Genomic DNA, 20,092 nt, shown 5'->3' on the forward strand with positions numbered 1-20,092 from the left:
ATTGTTTATCTGTCTACATTGTACATTAAATCCTATTTACTATTTACTATATACTAGTTTCCCTATTGTACCACACTGAAAACATAAAAGGATACATATCAAACCAAACATACAAGACTGAATGCTGTGTATCATATAACATTATGCTCAACAATTCAACATTTTTATTCAGACAAGGACTGAGAAGAGTTTTGGGCCCACTTCTCTTACAATGCCAAGAAGTGCCTCAATATCTGTTTGAACAGAAGGCCAGGATGTTGTCATCAATGGACAAGAGACACAGTGGCACACTGGACAACACAAATCATCATATTTGCTATGAATTTCATGAGTTACATGCAATTTATTAGTGATCCTGCTTTGTGTGTCATATGATTTATTTAATCTAGTGACTGTTTTTCTAATGGACTGATTATCTGAATTAGTTGTACATGTGGATCATCATTTTTCTGCTACTTTTTTAATATAGAGTTGAGCTCAAATAGCTCCTCATTTGTAGGCAGCTATGAAAGTGAAATATGAGACTCCTGTAATTCATAACAAAATGTAATGGAATATGTACCTACATACATAGCCTTGCACATAATAATGCCATTGACACTCCAATCCCTGAATGCCACATCTGTACAAGTAAATTCAAAGATTATTGGCAATAGCTAATTCCATGGATATATGAGATATAAAGAGAATCCCCTGTACTGATTGCTTTTCACAATGTTAAAGCCAATATTGAACATTCTAAAATAAAAAAAAACACAGCAAAATGAGCATCCCATTGATATGAATTCAATATAAGACAATACGTAAAAATAGATGCTAATGAAAAATGTCAAATCATTGTGAATGTTTTACTGACCCCCCCCTTCCTTCAGAGCCTGTGCTTCAAAATCTGTGTAATCCCTGGTTTCAATCTATGGTCAGAGTTTAGACCTCCTGTCGAAAAGCCTCAGCTGTAGCAGTGTAAACATGCACTCACATAACAGTTCACATTTTATTATCACACCCAGAGTGCATTCAGACCAGGGAAAAATATAATATGGGTATCTCTGAGTCTGGAAAATCCAGCTCTCAGATATGAGCAGATTTGACAGATTAAGGTTTTTACAGCCTGATGGGTTTGCGAGAATTGAGAAAATAAGCAGTTAGGGTGTTCAGTGAGGACACGTTCATGATGCACACACTTCCTTAACATATTTCAAACAGTGATGGTATGATGTACTTTGGATTTTTTCCTGTGACTCCACTGATGAAAATACCACTGTATATTTCCTAGATGGTGATTAAGACAAAACCGAAAAATAATCAGTGAAAAAAAAGTGTTTTTGTCTTTCCAAAATAGACACCATAATTTTAGAAATTGGCAAGTAGATCTAACAGGCGAAGACAAAGAGAGAAGCCGCAAACTGATTCACTGAGCACATGACGTCAGTACACAGGAGGTGCTGTGCCTATCTGCTCTGTTAAAGATGCTGTATACTGTAAAAAAAAATAAAATCTGACATCACAGAACATGCTGGACTTACTATACATATCTAAAAACACACATTACAAACACACAATTTTCATCATAATCAGTGTGAAACAAACATCAGTACCAACCAGGGAGTAAACACCAACTTCATCAGTCTCTGTAAGTAGGTGCTTCATCCTCACACAACAAGAAAAGGGGCAAAGGGAAGAAAGGAGATCTGGCCTGTCAGAGGCCTTCCATTACTACGGCAACATAGCTCACACAGCCTAGTATTGCATAGACGCTGGTTGCCATGGTTACACCGTAATTGTCCCAGCCAAGGAATTACCCCACCAGCAACTGAGGAGAATAAGGAGACAACTCTCATTTTGTAAACACCACCAGAGTTGGCTGTAAATGTACTGGCATTATATGAGGAGGTGGAAGACAGTATAAAATCCAATTTTGATCATTTTATCTTAACAAGAGCTAATATATATAAGGTCTTCATCAACATACAATCCCCATCTTGGTAGTTTTGGAAGATCCAATCCTCAATTATGGCTTTACCATGGAATAAAAACAAAATTGTAGGGTAAGGTTGAGCACTACAGGATTGACAGTGGCTGCTGCTTATGTGTGTATGTCCATGTGTCATAACCAGTCAAAAACAGACAACAGGAGAACCACAACTGTACAAATTAGTAAAAACAGTCTCAGAGCAGCATACTGCAGCTGCCAACAGTCCGCAAGAATTACAGGGAATATTACAGGGAATAAACTGCACTGTGCAACATCAACAGAATGAGATGATAACAAGCTTCTGCAGCTCATGTGAATCCTTTAATTGGGTGTCCCATGCTGAAAATACATACATACATATACAATACCAAAATACATTGCTGCACTTACTATTGTTAGATCATAAAATTGTAAATATAAAAATATGTCTTTTCATCCATGCATTTAAAATTATACCTGAAGATCAAATGCATTTTTGTCTCTGTTTTGCTGACATCTAGTGGTAATTAAAGGGACAATCCTGTAAGTGACCTATTAAAGAGACAAAGAAAAAAATTAAAATGTGACACATATCTCAATTTACATAATATGATAGTATTTTAGTATGATAGTATGTGTCATACAGAGAAAACAGCATTAATCCTTGACCCCTGCAGGCTCTCACTTTGTCCTTTTCTGGAGAACCTGCATTGATGGTGGCTCAACAATAGAGGGCACCAGTGCCATGTGATGCAAAAAGACACTTGAAGTTGCTCCAAGTCCGTCACTGGCTTTTGCTTCAGATGACTGTAAGACCATTTTAATGAAAACATCACGTTCCATCCCTACATGCCTTGCTTTCTGTGTAATGTGTCTCAATGGTTCCTCCATTGTAAAAATTAATCCTATCTAGACATTTAAATTTTGTTAGTTCAAAAAAGGCTTTTAAAAATGTGCATTTGTGTGGAGTTTACGCTGGATGTATTTTTTCATGATAAAAGATGACATTTCTATAAGTTCTGGTGCAGACAACAGTCGACCTGATCTGTCTATTCTGCCTCCCCTTGTCTTTTGAAATAAAACCTGTGCAAAGTTTTGTTTTGAATATCAGACATGAAAAACACGCACACACTTATTAAAAGAAGGAAAAGTATATTCACAGAGCATCTTTCTGATGTAATCCATTTAGTAAGTGCTTTACAAGTTGATGCAAACAAAGCAAATGACATAATTTATACACTGAGACAACTAAAAACCCAGAAGTGACAGGCCTGTCCAACCCACAGGATTAAGGTTTTACTGAGGGGCAACAAGCTGTGGTCAGATGTAGGGCTGCAAGTGATCAATATGTTATTCAATTTGGAATCTTGTTTCCACAATTGGAGAATTGGTCATTTTAAGGGTACTGGCAGAACTACTTTGGTGTTACTGAGCATCTATTCAGGTTCGATCAATCAAATTTTTGTACATTGAGAGTGGGTTGTGTTGTGAATTCAAATTAATACTGATAAGATTCCTTATGAGTTTATCATAAAGCTTAGACTTTTGTCTTTTCAGCAGTATTCACCATTGTAAAATATGCGCTACAACATACCAAAAGGAATATCTGCCAATTGGCTGAGCAACTAACAAGACTTGCCCTCTGTCTGTTGAAGGCCACATTTTGGTCTCTGTTGTGGCTCAAAACTTATCCAGACATCCATAGAAAAGTTTATTCTGGAAGTGAAGCAGAACTTAAGTCCATACCCGATATTTATGATCCACAAAAGTTAGGCACAATACAAAAAGAATAAATCTCTATTTTTGTGATCTACGCTGCCATCTTGATTGTAAGCCTGGTGGAGATCTGTACTCTACTGAGTGCACTCTTCTAGTCTTAGGTCTTCCATGTCTTTCTTTAGAGCTGAGCGACAGTTGAGCACACACTTCTTTGGGAATTTGATCACTGGCAGAACATGCCAGTTCTGAGAGAGATTAACATTTTATTTATTTAGCCAGGCATTACAGAGAACTCTGTGTGAGAAAAATCAGTATGGTTTCCTTTAACGAGAAGGATGAGAGATGCTCTACTCGGTATGCTGTATCCACTCTACATAAGATTTTCTCTTTAAATGGTGATTGTTTCTTTTGTGATTGTAAGGTTAATCATAGACAACTGAGTGGTCTTTGATACACGGTTGAATGGTCATAAGAAGAAGCAACTCAGCCCCAACAGATTTGTGCTGGTGATGTGGCCTTGGAATCTGGGGAATAGAATGTTTATATCTTCCTCTATTGTCTTTATTCAAACAGCAGGATTTTGAATCAAAGCTGTATGTTTCAGATGACAGCTTCATCAGAACAAACCCAAGTGGTTAGCTGGAAACCACTTTTATATATAGTTTTACATTGTACAAGATATCCTATTGAATAATTACAATACTGAGCTATCAGGCTGTCATCTGTATCACCTGCAACTCCACCAGTGTTCACTTTTGAATGTCTGTTTGGCAATATCTTTTCTCCAAAATGATCTCTGATTTGGGGTTATAAATACACTCTCCTTCCCACAAGCCCATTACCAATGCCTGTCATATGAAGGTACATACAGGATGTACTTCCAATGGTCACTCCTCTCATGTGAAAAAAATGTGACCCTTGAACACGTCATGTGGAATTCATTGGGGGGCGATCTATCTATATTTGTTATGGTTATATTTCATGTAGTTTCCTTCTGTGCTTTACCACTTCTGGACTGTGATGTAGAGTTAGTTCAGTGTACTCAGTATGAGAGAAAAGAATAGATCATTGAACATAGTGAGAGATAGTATGGACAGAAAGCACTCCTGTGTGGAGGGAGGGATGAGAAATGAGCTGCAGTTTTTAATTATTTAATGATAATTATCTGACAACTGAGGTCATGATTGATTAATGGTAAAATGGGTAATGGGTGTTTGAAAATCTCTGACTTTCTGATAATCTCAGGTTATGTGGAGAGAGACATTTTTCACTTCAAATGATGTTAAAGATGTCAGATGGATTGAAAAATTTTCGCTTATAATAACCGTTATCTTTTCACAGGGTTGTCGATCCTGAAGCCCCCTCCAGTGAAGTGAGGTTTGCTGCTCAGCTGGGGCAGAGGTTCCAGTTGCTCCACCTTGGTCTTGGTCTTCTGCTCACTGATCCAGGACATAAGAGAGTGAACACAACTATAACTGACTGCAACAGTGTACATGTTCCCTGCATGTTGTGTTGTGATTTGGCGCTATACAAATAAAATTGAACTAAATTAAATTGAATTGCATGAAATGAATCGTGTATTTTGTAGACATCAGTAATATCCAGCGTTAAATGTGTAAGATGTAATACAAAGCTCAACCTTACCTGTGAAGCTTTTTCTGACTGAGGTACTTCTTCTTAATGCTTGTAAGCTCATTTGCTAAACGTTGATTTTCACTTTTGTACTCACTCATCTTAGAGTCAACCATTCTTAGCTCTGCCATCAACACCTGAGGAATCAGAGGAAAAACAGTCAAACAGTAAACAGTTACCATGTTTTACCTGAAATCAGTGGCAGCACCTCTTTTGATATACAGTGCATGTACTTGTTATTTATATAAGTAAAATATTTTACATACATATGGACAGTGAAACAGTAAGTTATATTAATGAAGATCATTTGACTTTGGAAAAATGTGAAGAAGAAAAGGAGACATATGCTTTGATTGACAAGAAAGGGATGTGTAGGATGACCTTGAGTTTTTTAGTTCTCTCTCTGATGGTCCACTGGCACTGCTGGAGCTGCTCAGCTGCCTCTGGACCCGGCTGCCGGGCCAGAACATATTTCAACTCCACATACAGCTTCTCTTTTTCCTTGGTCGGGAAACAGAAGGGAAAAAAAAGTGTGAGTATTAATCCTTGACCCCTGCATGCCCTTACTATAAGCCCTAATGACAAAATGGTTCATATATGGAAGTGATGAGACTTTGAGTAACAATTTTAGTTTAAATGAACTTAATTATTGTGACCTTAGAGTTCTGAAGATGTTACAAAAGCCACTAGACTGATGTAATAGCTATCAAAGGAATCAAATCATGTGAATGAGTTTTCACAGTCTGGTTAAAACATTGGTCATTTTAACTAAACACTAAAACATTCTTAATGGGTCCAGCTTCCTTTCCTGAGTGTAGAATTAAAATAATACGTACCACAGTCCTTTAAAGTAGCTGTAATAAAACCTCTTCTTAAAAAGCATAGATAGACCTCTACCTAACCTCCCCTTTCTCTCTAAAATTCTCGAGAAAGCAGTTACTTATCACTTGTGTGGCTTCCTAAATAACAATAGTTAATTTGAGGGTTTCCTGTTTATTGCATCAGACAAAGGACTTGTCTCTGTATTAGTCTTATTACACCATAGTGCCACATTCGAAACCATTGACCATGGTATCCTATTGCAGAGACTGGAACACTTCATTGGCATTATAGGAACTACACTAAGATGGTTTAAATCCTACTTTTCAGATTGATTTCAATTTCTACACACTAATGATGACTGTGCACGCTAAAACCAGTCACGGAGTTCCGCAGGGCTCTGTCCTTGGACTAATTCTATTCACCCCAAATATGCTTCCTTTAGGCAACATTATCAAGTATGTCTTAAAGACATAAAGACCTGGATGACCTGCATTTTTTTGCTACTAAATTTGGACAAAACTGAAGTTGTAGTACTTGACCCTAAACACCTTAGAAACCCAGTATCTGATGATATAGCAACTATGGATGGCATCGCACTGGCCTCAGTAGGAATTATCTTTGATCAGGATATGTTTCTTAACTCCCACGTAAAACAAGGACATTTCAAGAACTGCCTTTTTTCACCGACATAATATTGCAAACGCCAGGCAGATCCTGTCTCAAAACAACACACAAAAACTATTCCATGCATTTGTTACTTCCAGGTTGGATTATTGCAATTCCTGAGTGTTAGGCTGCCCAAATTCATTGCTAAATACTCCCCATCTTATCCAGAATGCTGCAGCATGTGTTCGGACAAAAACAAGGAAACTATATCATATTTGTCTGATATTAGCCACTCTGCACTGTCTACTTGCACAATCCAGAATATAATTTAAAATCCTTCTCCTTACAAAGCCATAAATGGCACCATCTTGTCTTCAAGGGCTCATAGTACCCTGTTACCCCACTAGAACACTGCATGCAGAATGGGAGCCAGAGCCTTTAGCTATCAAGCTCCTCTCCTGTGGAACCATCTTCCAGTCTTTGTCTGGGAGGCAGACACTGTCTCTACATTTAAGATTAGGCTTAAAACATTCCTTTTTGATAAAGCTTATGGTTAGGGCTGGCTCAGCCTTGCCTTGGACTGGCCCTTAGTTATGCTGCTATAGGATTAGGGGACATCCAAAGATACACCGAGCTCCCATGTTCTTCTCTCCCTCTCCATCTGTACACATTCATGTCCTACCAAGGCATGTTACTAACTTAGCTTCTTCCACAGAGTCTTTGTGCTTTGTCATCTTGCAGCTTCCCATGGATAGTGGCTGAATCTGGATTGTGGATTATAGCTAGCCTGCCATGGCCCTGACATCCACTGCAACTGCTACTACTATTAGTCATGCTTCCATTATTATTACATCATATCATACATGTATATACTATGCTATATATACTACATAGAATTAAGAGTCGATTATTAGAGCTGTCACTGTTACTGTTATTGCATCTCTGTCCACCCCTGAGCCTTTTCTCTCTTGCCTTCTCTTTCTCTCTCTCTCTCTCTTTCTCTCTCTGTCTGAGCTTAGAGTGTCACAGAGTGTCATCAGCAGGTTGCAACAGAGGTACAGAGAGACTGGAAGAGTCACAGAAAGGCATAGAAGAGGATGTCCTTTGGCCACATCCCACACTAATGACCGCTTCATCGTGAACAGTGCCCTGCAGAACCTGATGATGAATGCCACTCAACTCCAGGCACATTTAAGGGAGGTGAGTGGCATGTCAGACCATTCGAAACCATTTACAACAGTGTGGTCTGCGTGCTAGACAACCTGCAAGGGCAAGGGTACCTGACCGCACCACCAGGCATAGGCGTCATCGTCTTGCATAGACCAGGGAGCATTTATGCTGGACGAGGGACCAGTGGGCCTCAGTGCTGTTCTCTGATGAAAGTTGATTCACGTTGAGCAGAAATGATGGCCACCAATGATGTTGGACACGTCAAGGAGAGCGCAATGTATCAGCCACTGTTGTCACCAGATGAGCCTTTGGTGGTGGTGGTGTTACAGTGTGGGCAGGGTGTCTAGTCAATACGGAACTGCCCAACACTTTGTGAATGGTACAGTGACAAGCCTATACTACCTGAATAATATCATTAATACAGTCATTGTGCCCCTGCATAAACATCACAGACCTAATTTCATCTTAATGGACGACAATGCTCTAGCTCATCGAGGTTGCATCATTAGGGAACGGCTGCTGGAGACTGGGGTACCTCAAATGGAGTGGCCTGCACTTTTTCCAGACCTGAATCCAATAGAAAACCTATGGGATTAGCTGAGTCGCTGTGTAGAGGCTCATAACTCTGTACCCAGAAACTCAATGACCTGAGAGCTGCCCTTCAAGAAGAGTGGGATGCCATGCTTCAGCAGACAACAAGTCGACTTGCGAACAGCATGAGACATCGTTGTCAAGCTGTAATTGATGCTCACAGGCACATGACAAGTTATTGAGACACTGACATTTTTTGTTGTGGTATACCCACCACTGTTGTTTTTTTTTTTTGGTTTTTTTTTTCAATAAATTGTTTAAGATGAGGGAATCACCATTGTGCTTCTATTTAAATGCCCTACTTTCATGATATAATATCACTGTGGCATGAACTTTTTGCATTTTCCATAAATTTCACCCGAAAGCCAAATATCCTTAACTTTTTGTGAGTAGTGTACATATAGTACCAGTCAAAAGTTTGGACACACCTTCTCATTCAATGGTTTTTCTTTATTTTTTAAATTTTCTTCACTGTAGATTAATACTGAAGACATCCAAACTATGAAGGAACACGTATGGAATTATGTAGTAAACAAGAGAGCATTAATCAAACCAGAATATGTTATATATTTTCGATTCTTCAAAGTAGCCACCATTTGCTTTGATGGCAGCTTTGCACACTCTTTGCATTCTCTCAATCAGCTTCATGATTTTCAGTTAACAGGTGTGACTTGTCAAGAGTTAATTTCTGGAATTTCTTCATGTGTTTGAGACCATCAGTTGTGTTGTGCAGAGGTAGGGTTGGTACACAGGCCTATACAGAGAATAGCCCTATTTGACTACTGTTTTAATCCACATTATGGCGAGAACCACTCAACTAAGTAAAGACAAATGACAGCCCATCATTACTTTACAACATGAAGGTCAGTCAATTCAGAAAATTTCAAGAACTTTGACCACAGAAACCACAAATTAACAGTACCTGAGATTAGAGCCCACATAAATGCTTCACAGAGTTCAAGTAGCAGACACATCTCAATATCAATTGTTCAGAGGAGACTGTGTGAATCAGGCCTTCATGGTCGAATTGCTGCAGAGAAACGACTTCTGAGGAAGAATAACAAGAGGAAGAGAATTGTTTGGGTCAAGAAACACAAGAAATGGACATTAAATCAGCAGAAATCTGTCCTTTGGTCCGATGAGTCCAAAATTGAGATTTTTGGCTCCACCCGCCATGTCCTTGTGAGAAACATGAAAAGATGAGCAGATGGTTTATATATGTGTGGTTCCCACCATGAAGCATGGAAGAGGAGGTGTGATGGTGTGGGGGTGCTTTGCTGTTGACACTGTTGATGATTTATTCAAAATTTGAGGCACATTTACCCAGCATGGCTTCCACAACATTTTGCAGGGACATGCCATCCCACCTGGTTTGCGCTTAATGGGGCCATCACAACAGGACAATGACTCCAAACACACCTCCAGGCTATGTAAGGGATATCTGACCAAGGAAGAGAGTGCTGCGTCAGATGACCTGGCCTCCACAATCACCTGACCTAAACCCAATTGAGATGGCTTGGGATGAGTTGGACCACAGAGTGAAGGCAAAGCAGCCAACAAGTGCTCAGCACCTCTGGGAACTCCTTCAAGACTGTTAATTGAAAACCATTCCAGGTGACTACCTCATGAAGCTGATTGAGAGAATGCCAAGAGTGTGCAAAGCTGTCATCAAAGCAAATGGTGGCTACTTTGAAGAATCTAAAATATATAACCTATTGTGGTTTGTTTAACACTTTTTTGTTTACTACATAATTCCATATGTGTTCCTTCATAGTTTGGATGTCTTCAGTATAAATCTACAATGAAGAAAATAAAAAAAAAATAAAGAAAAACCATTGAATGAGAAGGTATGTCCAAACTTTTTACTGGTACTGTATATACAGTATATATACCAACTGGTCGAGGTAGATGGCCACCCACCCAGAACTTGGTTCTGCTTGAGGTTTCTGCCTGTTAAAAGGAAGTTTTTCCTCGCCACTATTGCCAAGTGCTTGCTCATAAGGGAATTGGTTGGTCTCTGTAGATAAAGAATATGGCCTGTACCAGCTCTATATGAAAAGTGTTCTGAGACAACTTCTGTTGTAATTTGGCACTATATAAATAAAACCAAATTCAATTAAATTGAACCTTTTTGAAGAAGTCACATTACTCCTTCACAAGTACAAACTAATTAATTCAAAGAGGAATGTAAAGTGGGTGTGTGTGATTGTGTGAACACATTGAAGAGAGAATGTCAAATGTTTACCTGTAATAGGAGTTCGCGTTCCTCAAGCTCTTGGGTCTTGGCAATCAGTCGCTTTTGTAAAGACTGAATTTTCTGGATGAGTTCGTATTTGCCAGGGTCACTGCCCTGCAGGGGAGAGTCATTTACAAAATGTTGATGACTTGACCTATTCATGTAGGAATAATGAGGTTTACTCTGCTTTACGTGTTTGAGTGGTCTTTCAAATAAACTAGAAGAGAAAATGTTCATGTAACTGTCGGGCAGACAAAAACAAATACAACAGACTCGGGCTGTAATGGTTTCAAGCTAATCCACACAAACCTCCAGTCGTCTCCATCTGTGAATATTTAGAGGCTTCAGCTGTTCCTCGAGGACGCTGTTCCTCGTCCTCTCCCTAAGCAGCTCCCTCTGGAGGTGGAACAGCTCTCGCCTGCAATACAACAACTCAGTGTTTTTTTTACACCTTTCTCACAGACACTATTTCAGCAATTAATATATGAAATTTGTCCCATAGTTCACTGGAAGGCAACTTTAGTCAGATTTAGAAAAACAGAGACAAAAGAATTATAAAAACATGAGGCTACTCATCCAGTAGCTGGTTAGGTATCATAATACAAAATGATGGGCTTTTTTGATATATTTCAATTTAGGTAATGAAGTGACGACAGATTGACTGGTGGTAATGTAGAAAGCTTTACTATACTGGATATTAGGGTTGAGCAGACGATAAAGCATTTTTGACGAGTACGAGCATGATACGAGTAAAACTCGTCAATATCCGTGCTCGTGGTGAAGGAAAATCCTAAATGAGTAAGTGACTGTCTTCCCGCTCTGCTCTGTTCTCACGACTTGTTTCATAACGTACGCGGTGCATTTGACAAGACAGAGCTGAAAACGGCTCATGTCACGTCGGTCACTGCCTCTACTCTGGTCGGGTTTTTTTTTTTTTTTTTTACAGTCTACTTGCTCTTAGTTTGGCTGGTGATATAAAGTCAGCTGGAAAACTTTGCTCGTACTGAACGCAGTGCTTTTGAGAAGAATACAGTGAACAAGGCTGACATATTCTTTCGCTGTTTGCCATCACTGGATGTTTGCATGACTCACCAAGTTCACACAGATCATTAAAAAATAAACAGTCTTACAGACCACTTACACACATATAGATGAACACACAAAGTAGCCTATATTAATATTGTTATTGTATATCAATTTCAGACTTAAAATAATGTACCGATTTAAGCCCCATCCATTTCCAATTTCCGATTTACTACCACGTAAAGCAAGACGCCCAAAGGAGGTCATTGGGACCTCTGACTCTAGATCACTCTCCACCTTGCTCCATCTTTCTTTGAATTGTATGCTTCTACCCCAAATACTGTGCTTTGTAGGTCACCTCATTCTTTCTCCATCCTGCCCTCCTGTTCTCTAAGTTCTTCTGTTACAGTAATTCAATGCTTACTGTCTTTGCTCAAACACTTCTCCTTCATTTTCTCCTCATCATGCTCAGACACCTCTTCTCTCTTTTACCTCAGGTCCTCTGTGTTGGGAACAGTCTTGTCCAGTATGCTCTTCTTGCGCCGGAGCCTCTTGATCTCTAGCGTGAGCAGGCGGATGTCTTCTATCCGCTGGTTGTAGTGGAAGTCCCCCTTGCTCAGGATTGATTGCTGGATCCTGATCTTCTCATACAGCAGCGCACGCTCATCGTTGCGGCGTAGCAGCTGTTTTCCAAGGTTGTCCCGCTCTCTGATAACCTTACGAGAAGTTTCATCAACCAATAATAACACTCAAGTCTCCGTTTGTCATTCTCTTCCTCTCCTACATCTTGCATTCCTCCTTATCTTTCTTTACCTGTTCTAGTTGCTTCTTCTGTTGGATCTGGTCAGTGTCAGCATCGGCTATAACCTTCTGCAGTTTTTCCTGTTCTGCTTTCTGACTGTCAACACGCTGCTTTGTTTCTTCAAGCTGGAGCTTCATCACCTGCAGCTCCCCCTGTAGCAGGACACAAAGCACAAATGTATACAAATATTGCATAAAATGTACAATGAAGATATCCCTAAAAAACACTCTGAATGGCTATATCTCTAGTTTTGCATTAACATGTACTCATTTGGCCAAACCTTTTGTCCAAGTGGACAAGGGTTAAATAATAACAAGCTAAATCATGATAAGGAACTCAAAACCACATCCCACTACAAACCAAAGAGGCAGGCTGCTGTACCTTGAGGGCCTCATTATCCTTCTCGAAGCGCTTGTGTTCCTGCTGATCCTTAGCAAGGGCCAGCTCCTTCCCAGTGATCTCATCTCTCAGTCGGGTGACCTGGTTGTTCATGGTCTTCATCTTCGTCTTCATCTCTGTAATCTCTTCCTGAGGCAGAGTAACAGGCAGTGGAAGGAAGGGAAGGAAGGAAAAAAGAATTATATACAACTATATATGATATACATAGACAACAAACAATTGTAACCAGTGGACAAAAAGTTTGTAGAAATTGTGAGAAAGTTGCTTAGCCTGTTAACCAAGGACAACATAAGAAAAATGAGAGCATATCTAGCTTCAGCCATCTTTCAAAGAAGCAAATGATACTTCAAGACATTCAAGACTCTCACTCTCACAGGAGTATTGGTTTAATGCAGTCCACGGCTGAATCGCTGGCTGGCTGGATAATTAACTAACAAACTGAAGATCAGCTGTGGAGGAAAAGAGCACGTCACTGGTACCTGAGCCTCGATGAGGTTTTTGCTGTAGAGGTTCCTTTCAGACACGACAGACTCCAGCAGGTTCTCTTGCTGTTTGAGCTTGCACTCTGCCTCTGTGACCTTCTTCCTCCAATCAAATATCTCTCTCTCTCTTACTTCAACCTCACTCATTTTTTGTTGCACCTGTGGAAGGGAGAAAAGTTCCCCTCAGAGAGGCCAAGGTTGATGACGTGTTTCCCAACCTTGTGATAATAAATCATCTTAGAATTTTAAAATTAATCAATATTTAAAAAAAAAACAATGGCTGGTTTGTAGCTCTTCAGCAGAACCTGCCTTCTGCATGAGGTTACTGGTCTCATTGATGTAGCGGTCACGTTCTTTCTCCAGCTGTTGGATGATTTTGCGTTGCTTCTGGGCCTCCTGGCGGTAACCATTAATCTCATGTTCCAAGGTCTTCTTGTCCTGCTCAAGGAGCTTCACAAGGTTCTGCTGTTTCTCCGTTGACTGTGCAGCCTTGATCATGTTCTATTAAATGTGATGATGCATGCATCATACATACATGGTACACAAGTATTTCTAGGAGAAATGTATTTTATAATATACTAATGGTATGTTAGTATAATGGACAACAGCAAATTGTATGTTGATGAGGAAAACTGTAGATAACAAGATAAATACCCTGTGGGTACAGTAGTTACCATGCCTAACACAACTGCCTCTGCTTGGAAGAACCTACATTACAATGTGTACCTTATTTAAGATGTCTCTTTCTCGGATTAGCTCCTCTATGGCTTTCCTGTCAGCTTCAACTTGCTTTTGTGAAGATTCAAGATCTGCAAAGGGAGAAAGATGGGGACAGTTTGTTTAGATAGTCAAAGCCAGTAGTGTTGGATATTTTTCTATTAACCAGCTCTCTTCCATGAGTGTGCCACCATGTCATTTCACGTAATTTAGTATGCTTAAGTCTAAAAGAAATTCTGAATAATCAGAGACTGGAGTGGGGGTTAGAAATACAAGAAAAAGAAAACTGGTAAAAGAGAGAACTAAGATGATGGACAGAAGCACAAATATGGATGAAAAGATAGACAGTCAGAAAAACATATGACCTTGTCAGTCCATACAGAAACAAACATCTGGGCTCTGATTAAAAGAGGTTCCTTGTTTTCTTCTCAGTTACTACATAAAGCTTTTGATTCCCTTGTCAGCTCCCAGACTCTATACATCACCCCTGTGACCTAGACCTAAACGGATATTGCAACATTATTCTAGAAGTTAGCAAAAAAGTTTGTAGATAAAGCAAAACTGAAGAAGTGCATCTGGAATTGAAGGCATCTGGAATATATTGAAGCTTTAAAATCTCCAATCTTTCAGAGGTCTTCCATCTTTTCATGACATTTTTTGAATATGTCATAATCCCATCAGGATGGATGACATAATTTTTAATTTTAAGTTGGGTCTGACTCTGATTTACAGAATATTTTAAATGTGTTTAGTTTGTGTTGTTATAAGTGTACCTTTGTAATCAATTGAAGCAAAAAATAAATAATGCATTTCAGAAAGAAAGGAATGCTAAGAATTACACAGAAGAATTGGTACTGGCACAGTCACTTTAGAGTAATGTTAGTGCATATAAGTACTTGTTTTTTTCTCTTGATTAATTTATTAGTCATTAAGTTTAACTGGGACCCTTGTTGATGCTGGGAGAGCTCTACGAGTATTACGTTGGGAAATTTGGAAACTTATTAGGAAATTATTTAATGATATTTGCTATTCTTCATATAATCAACTTTACAAGGTAAGTGTCTGCCTACTGTGCTGCAGGGATAAAGGCCTTAAAAGAATCTAAAATTGAACACATCAAATAGAATAGAGCTATATGAGGGTTCACAGATTAGCTTGCATTCCAGCAAGTCAGGGAGACATACACTGGGCACCAGGGTCATCTTATACTCTTAGTGCGTAGGATAAACATTTAGGTTTCATCATCCCAGAGAAAGACTGGGGAAATGGAGAAAATGATGGTTCAAGTCAGTCTCTAAGTGAATTTGTGTGTTTATGAGAAAACATGGTACCTTTCTCCAGACCAGCGATCTGAGCCTTCAGTGTCTCTCTCTGTACATCCACATCAGCTTTCTGATCCTCTATCTGGTGGAACTTCTTCTGGATGGCTTCTCTCATCTTTGTTTGTTTGGCAATCTCCTGACGCATCTGATTCACCTCCTCTTCTCTCATCTGACAGGTAGGAGGGGAGGAGTTGTATGAAGTATTTGACAGAGGCAGCAAGAAGGGGAAAGGGTTTTGAAAAAGGAGAATGGATAACAGATGTTACTGTGCTGACTGCTATAACTCCAATTTGATCTTTCCCTTTGACAACAGCCTTAACACAACTGTGTTTCCGACTTGCTCATTAGATGATGTCCTATTGCTGCTGAGTAGTGCCCCCTTGTGGTGTGTCAGGACCAAATCATATCATCTATTATCAGGTATTGTCCACTACTGTAGTTTTGAGAAAATACTGACAAATATGCTAGTCCTATGACTTTTATTTAGAGTTAACAAATTACAACAAAAAACCTCTAAACTGGGAAATGCCTACACACCTTGAGCTCATTTGCATTCTGCTGTTTTTCCAATGAGAGATGTTCTTTGACTGATGAGAGCTGCTCACACTCCTGCTGCAGTTTGGTGTTCTTCACTTGCATCTGCTCCAGATCCTTGGTGGATCGCTCATACAAGATCTGTCACAGGCAGGGAGGGGATTAAGGGGGGGTTGTGGGAGGAAATTATGTATATCATAATGCAGTATGGTATGTTATCAACCACACAATTACATGTATACTGACTTTGCAGTATTATGGTTAACAACCCTAAATGATAAAAGATGCACTGACAACAATGTACATAGTGTTTTTTAAATAGATATTGGTTTTATACAGTACATGGACATTCTTATGTACCTTTTCATTTTGTTGAATACATATTAATTTGTAGGTTCATATAATGACTTACTGACCTACACTTTGGTACTTTAATTTAGATATATCTATATATGCATACATTTGTTGACATATTAAGATCAAAATTAGGACAGGGAACAAGAGGTTGTCAAATGTTTTGATGAGAATGACGTGCATCATTTGCTATGGCCCATGGAGTCACCAGATCTCAACCTAACTTAGCACCTATAGGAGAGCAAAGTGTTTGGACAGTGTTCTCCACCACCATCATCAAAACACCAGATGGGGGCATATATTTGGAGGAATACTGCTCATCTCTGTTGTAGAGTTCCAAGGTGCACTGAAGCTGTTCTGGAGGCTTGTGATGGCTCAACACCTCACTATGATGAGTTTAAGTTGGTTTTATGTTTCGTTTGTGTTTGCAATTCAATCTAAAAGGAAAGCTTAGCAATAAAATCAAGTTTTGTGAATGCTTGATGCATATACTGTATACCAGAGTTATGTATATATGTAATTAACCTTTACATATTTTGGTTAAAGAAAACATATAGTAACAAATAATCCAATAATCATTAATATTTTCCATTTAGATGATAAATATCATGGGAGTTGGTTTCCTGAAGAGTACACCATAGAGAATATGTGTCCCACTCCATTCATCACTCCACTCACCTTTAGCTCTTTCAGCTGTTGCTCCAGTCTTTGCTGCTCTTCTTTGGCCCTTTGGGCCTGCTGATTCAGAGCTTTGATGTCCCCCATCTTGGCCTCCATGTCGACGTGCAACTGCTTCACCTCCTTGTCCAGCTTTTCCTTCAACCTCATTTCCCGGGAAATCTCATTCTGTTGCACCTGGAGCTCTTGCTGGAGCTGGAATAAGACACACAGAGCGGCAACAAGTTTGCATCAGAACTAGATTTAATCTCATATTATTTGTGAGGGTCCCGACTGGCTTCAGCACAGCAGTTTGCGTTCCTCCTAGAGTCCACTGCTGGAACCCCACCTCTGGAGATAAACATGCTAGTGATGGCCAAAAGACCAGAATCCTACTAGAACTAGTCATATATAACACAAGTAAATATTTTCCTTCTCATTTTAGTGAAAAGGCTAAGTACAACACTTTGTAGCCAAATCTGCACACTCCCTGACATGGTAAAAATATTGTAAACCAAAACATAAGTAACATAAGCATAAGTTAAAAATCTGATTTCCCTCTACTTCTCTACATGTCTGCTTTATTGTTGCAAAATTTGGCAAAGTTACAATCTTTTCATGGATAAAAGCCTGATCTAGATCATCTTCTTGCAGCTGAGGGCAGCACGTGATATGAAAATATATCAGAAATACATTAGACATCAGCCTACTGCCTCTGAGAATTTCCCAAATTTCCAAATTTTATTTACCCGAGAAATATTCTCTAAGGCAGCATCTCGTTGGGCCTCTATCTCCTGCTGGGTTTTGGTGGCCTTCTTTAGTTTTTCTCGCAGGTCCTCCACCTTTGTCAGCAGCTGATCCCTCTCCTTTGCCAGCTCCGCATTCATTTTAAGTTGCTCACTGAAAAACAGATTATAGTTGGTTCCATCCACTCTACTATCCACAGTACAAATTAAGAGCATGGGGAGCATAATAAATGGCTCACCTCTGCTCTTGGTCCATAGTGAAGCCAGCTTGTTGTTCAGCCATTTTGATTAGGTTGGCAACTTCTTCTTTTAAAGTTCTGATGGTCTCTTTGTCCCTCTTCTCTTTATCATGAGCAGCATCGACCATTTTCCAAGCTTTATCCAGCTCCTACAGTGAAACCAAATAAAATTTTAGCAAAACCTTGTTGAGTTAATGGAATATGAGAAGTCCAGAGGAGAAAAATGACCAAGCATCACCAAATGATAAAACAGAATAGAACTTCGTAAACTAAACACTACATACCCCATTAATTTGAATTTCTTCTTAACTTTACACAATCCCAAGTATAACCTAATATTCATGTTTGAAATTATGACAGATAAGGGCCATTGACAAAGAAATAGATAAGACAAGCTACATTATAGTATGAAAAATACCCTCTTGAGAGAAGTAATTGCTGTCTCATCTTCCTGGGACAGTTTCAGGGCAGCTGCGACTTTGGTTGAGGTGGATACAATCTCTGCATTCAGCTCCCTGCATTTAGACATTAGCCTCTTCTCATTCTCTCTGGATTTCTTCAGCGCATGGATGAGCTTCTCGTACTCCACCCGGACCTTCTCCATACTCTTGTCCCCAACCAGTTCATTGAGGACCATCTGGAACTCCTCCAAGGACTCAAACATGTCCTCCCCTACTGGTCCTGTCTCCTGGAAATGCAGCAGAGCCACAAGGTGATAGTGTAAACGTATGAAGGCTGAAAATGAGCTAAACAGGCCAGACAGGTACCGTATGTTCTATCAAAGTTATTACACCGAAAGTTACTTAATCTAATGCTAAATTTCAAGCTTTGACGCTGAATGTTCGATTAATTTACAGTTAATACATACAACACAGCATGCTAATAGTTCACTTTCCGCCTGATGGACGTCAGATTTGCCAAACCGACGCTTATTTTGGCCACAATAACATTTTGTTGATGTTTTGTTAAATGTATGATGCTCAATAAACGTCAACGTAAAGCTGCCTTGTAACCGTTTTGCGACCAAACCCTCAAGAAGAACACTTACCTCCATTCTTTCAGTTGAAAAGTCAATATAGTGCTAACTCGTGAATCCTTACAGAAAGCGTAGCGTTAATGTTAGATTTTGATGGAGGTGTTGACGCCGGTTGCTTGGCAACGGCTCATCTCGCGAGAGCAGTACCTGCTCGTCTGCAGGGCAGGCTAGTGTCAACATGCAGAGCTGTATAAAGAAGTAACCATGTTCTGGTGGCTGAATGGAAAGCAGTATCATTAAGTCTTTCTTCCAAGGCTATTTCCCACAAAATGAGCATGAGCATTGATTCCTGTGAAATCATGATGGCATACTATGTGGGAAGTTTCTTTTATATCATAAACACGATTTCAAAAAGTTGGAACGCTGGAAAACATATATAAAATTGAATGCAAAAACTTTACAAACGAACTGTTTCCCACCTACGATTTTATAAAGTGTTCCTGAGACCACGTAGTTATCTCCTGTGTTGTCACATGATTTTATGTGGTTGTAAGTGGTTGACCTCGCTCCATCCTCGCTCGTGAAGGGATGAACGGATGTCGCTTTCATACGGTATGAAAGAGACATCCATGATTGGGTATGAATCATTGGGTATGAATCATACCCAATCATACCCAATCATGATAATATCATCTGTTCCCGGCCAGTGAACCTGTTCATCTGTGGAATGTTCCAAATAGGTGTTTTTGGAGCGTTTTGGAACTTGTTTGAAACGGTCTGCATCAAATTTAAAATAAACATTTAAAACTTTTGTTTTGTTTGTTTGTTTTCTATAGATATATTTGTCAAAAAGGATTAGTAAATGATCACATTATGGTTTACACAGCATTCCAACTTTCTTGCTGGGTTGATGCATGCTGTTGCGTAAATGACTGTCGTCTTTAGGGCTGCATTACAGTAGACAGTGTGGTAGTTGCTCCATCACCCTCAAACTACTCATGTTCCCATATTGACTCACCTGAGGCAAATGATAAATTGATGGATTTTTCCACATCCATGTCCACTTGGCAGGGTTTCAAAACGGTTCAAATAGGCAGCTAAAGACACTCAAAGT

The 20,092-nt window shown here is 39.5% G+C and overlaps 1 protein-coding gene across 1 annotated transcript; it reads right to left on the bottom strand.

Annotated features, from left to right (window-relative positions):
- Positions 1-3,089: 3,089 nt before the first annotated feature.
- On the bottom strand, positions 3,090-19,056 carry cfap58 (cilia and flagella associated protein 58). The gene is made up of 18 exons (XM_076751066.1): positions 19,051-19,056; positions 18,421-18,690; positions 18,003-18,151; positions 17,767-17,917; positions 17,039-17,233; positions 16,010-16,147; positions 15,482-15,641; positions 14,160-14,242; positions 13,743-13,934; positions 13,431-13,592; positions 12,934-13,080; positions 12,564-12,704; positions 12,243-12,466; positions 11,037-11,145; positions 10,737-10,841; positions 5,684-5,803; positions 5,315-5,439; positions 3,090-5,109 (listed from the first exon to the last, which is right to left on the bottom strand). The coding sequence occupies exons 1-18, from the start codon at positions 19,054-19,056 to the stop codon at positions 4,998-5,000; spliced, it is 2,589 nt and encodes an 862-aa protein (XP_076607181.1). The 3' UTR covers positions 3,090-4,997.
- Positions 19,057-20,092: the final 1,036 nt, after the last annotated feature.

Source organism: Chaetodon auriga, chromosome 15 (assembly GCF_051107435.1).
Source record: "Chaetodon auriga isolate fChaAug3 chromosome 15, fChaAug3.hap1, whole genome shotgun sequence".
NCBI classification, from domain to species: Eukaryota; Metazoa; Chordata; class Actinopteri; order Chaetodontiformes; family Chaetodontidae; genus Chaetodon; species Chaetodon auriga.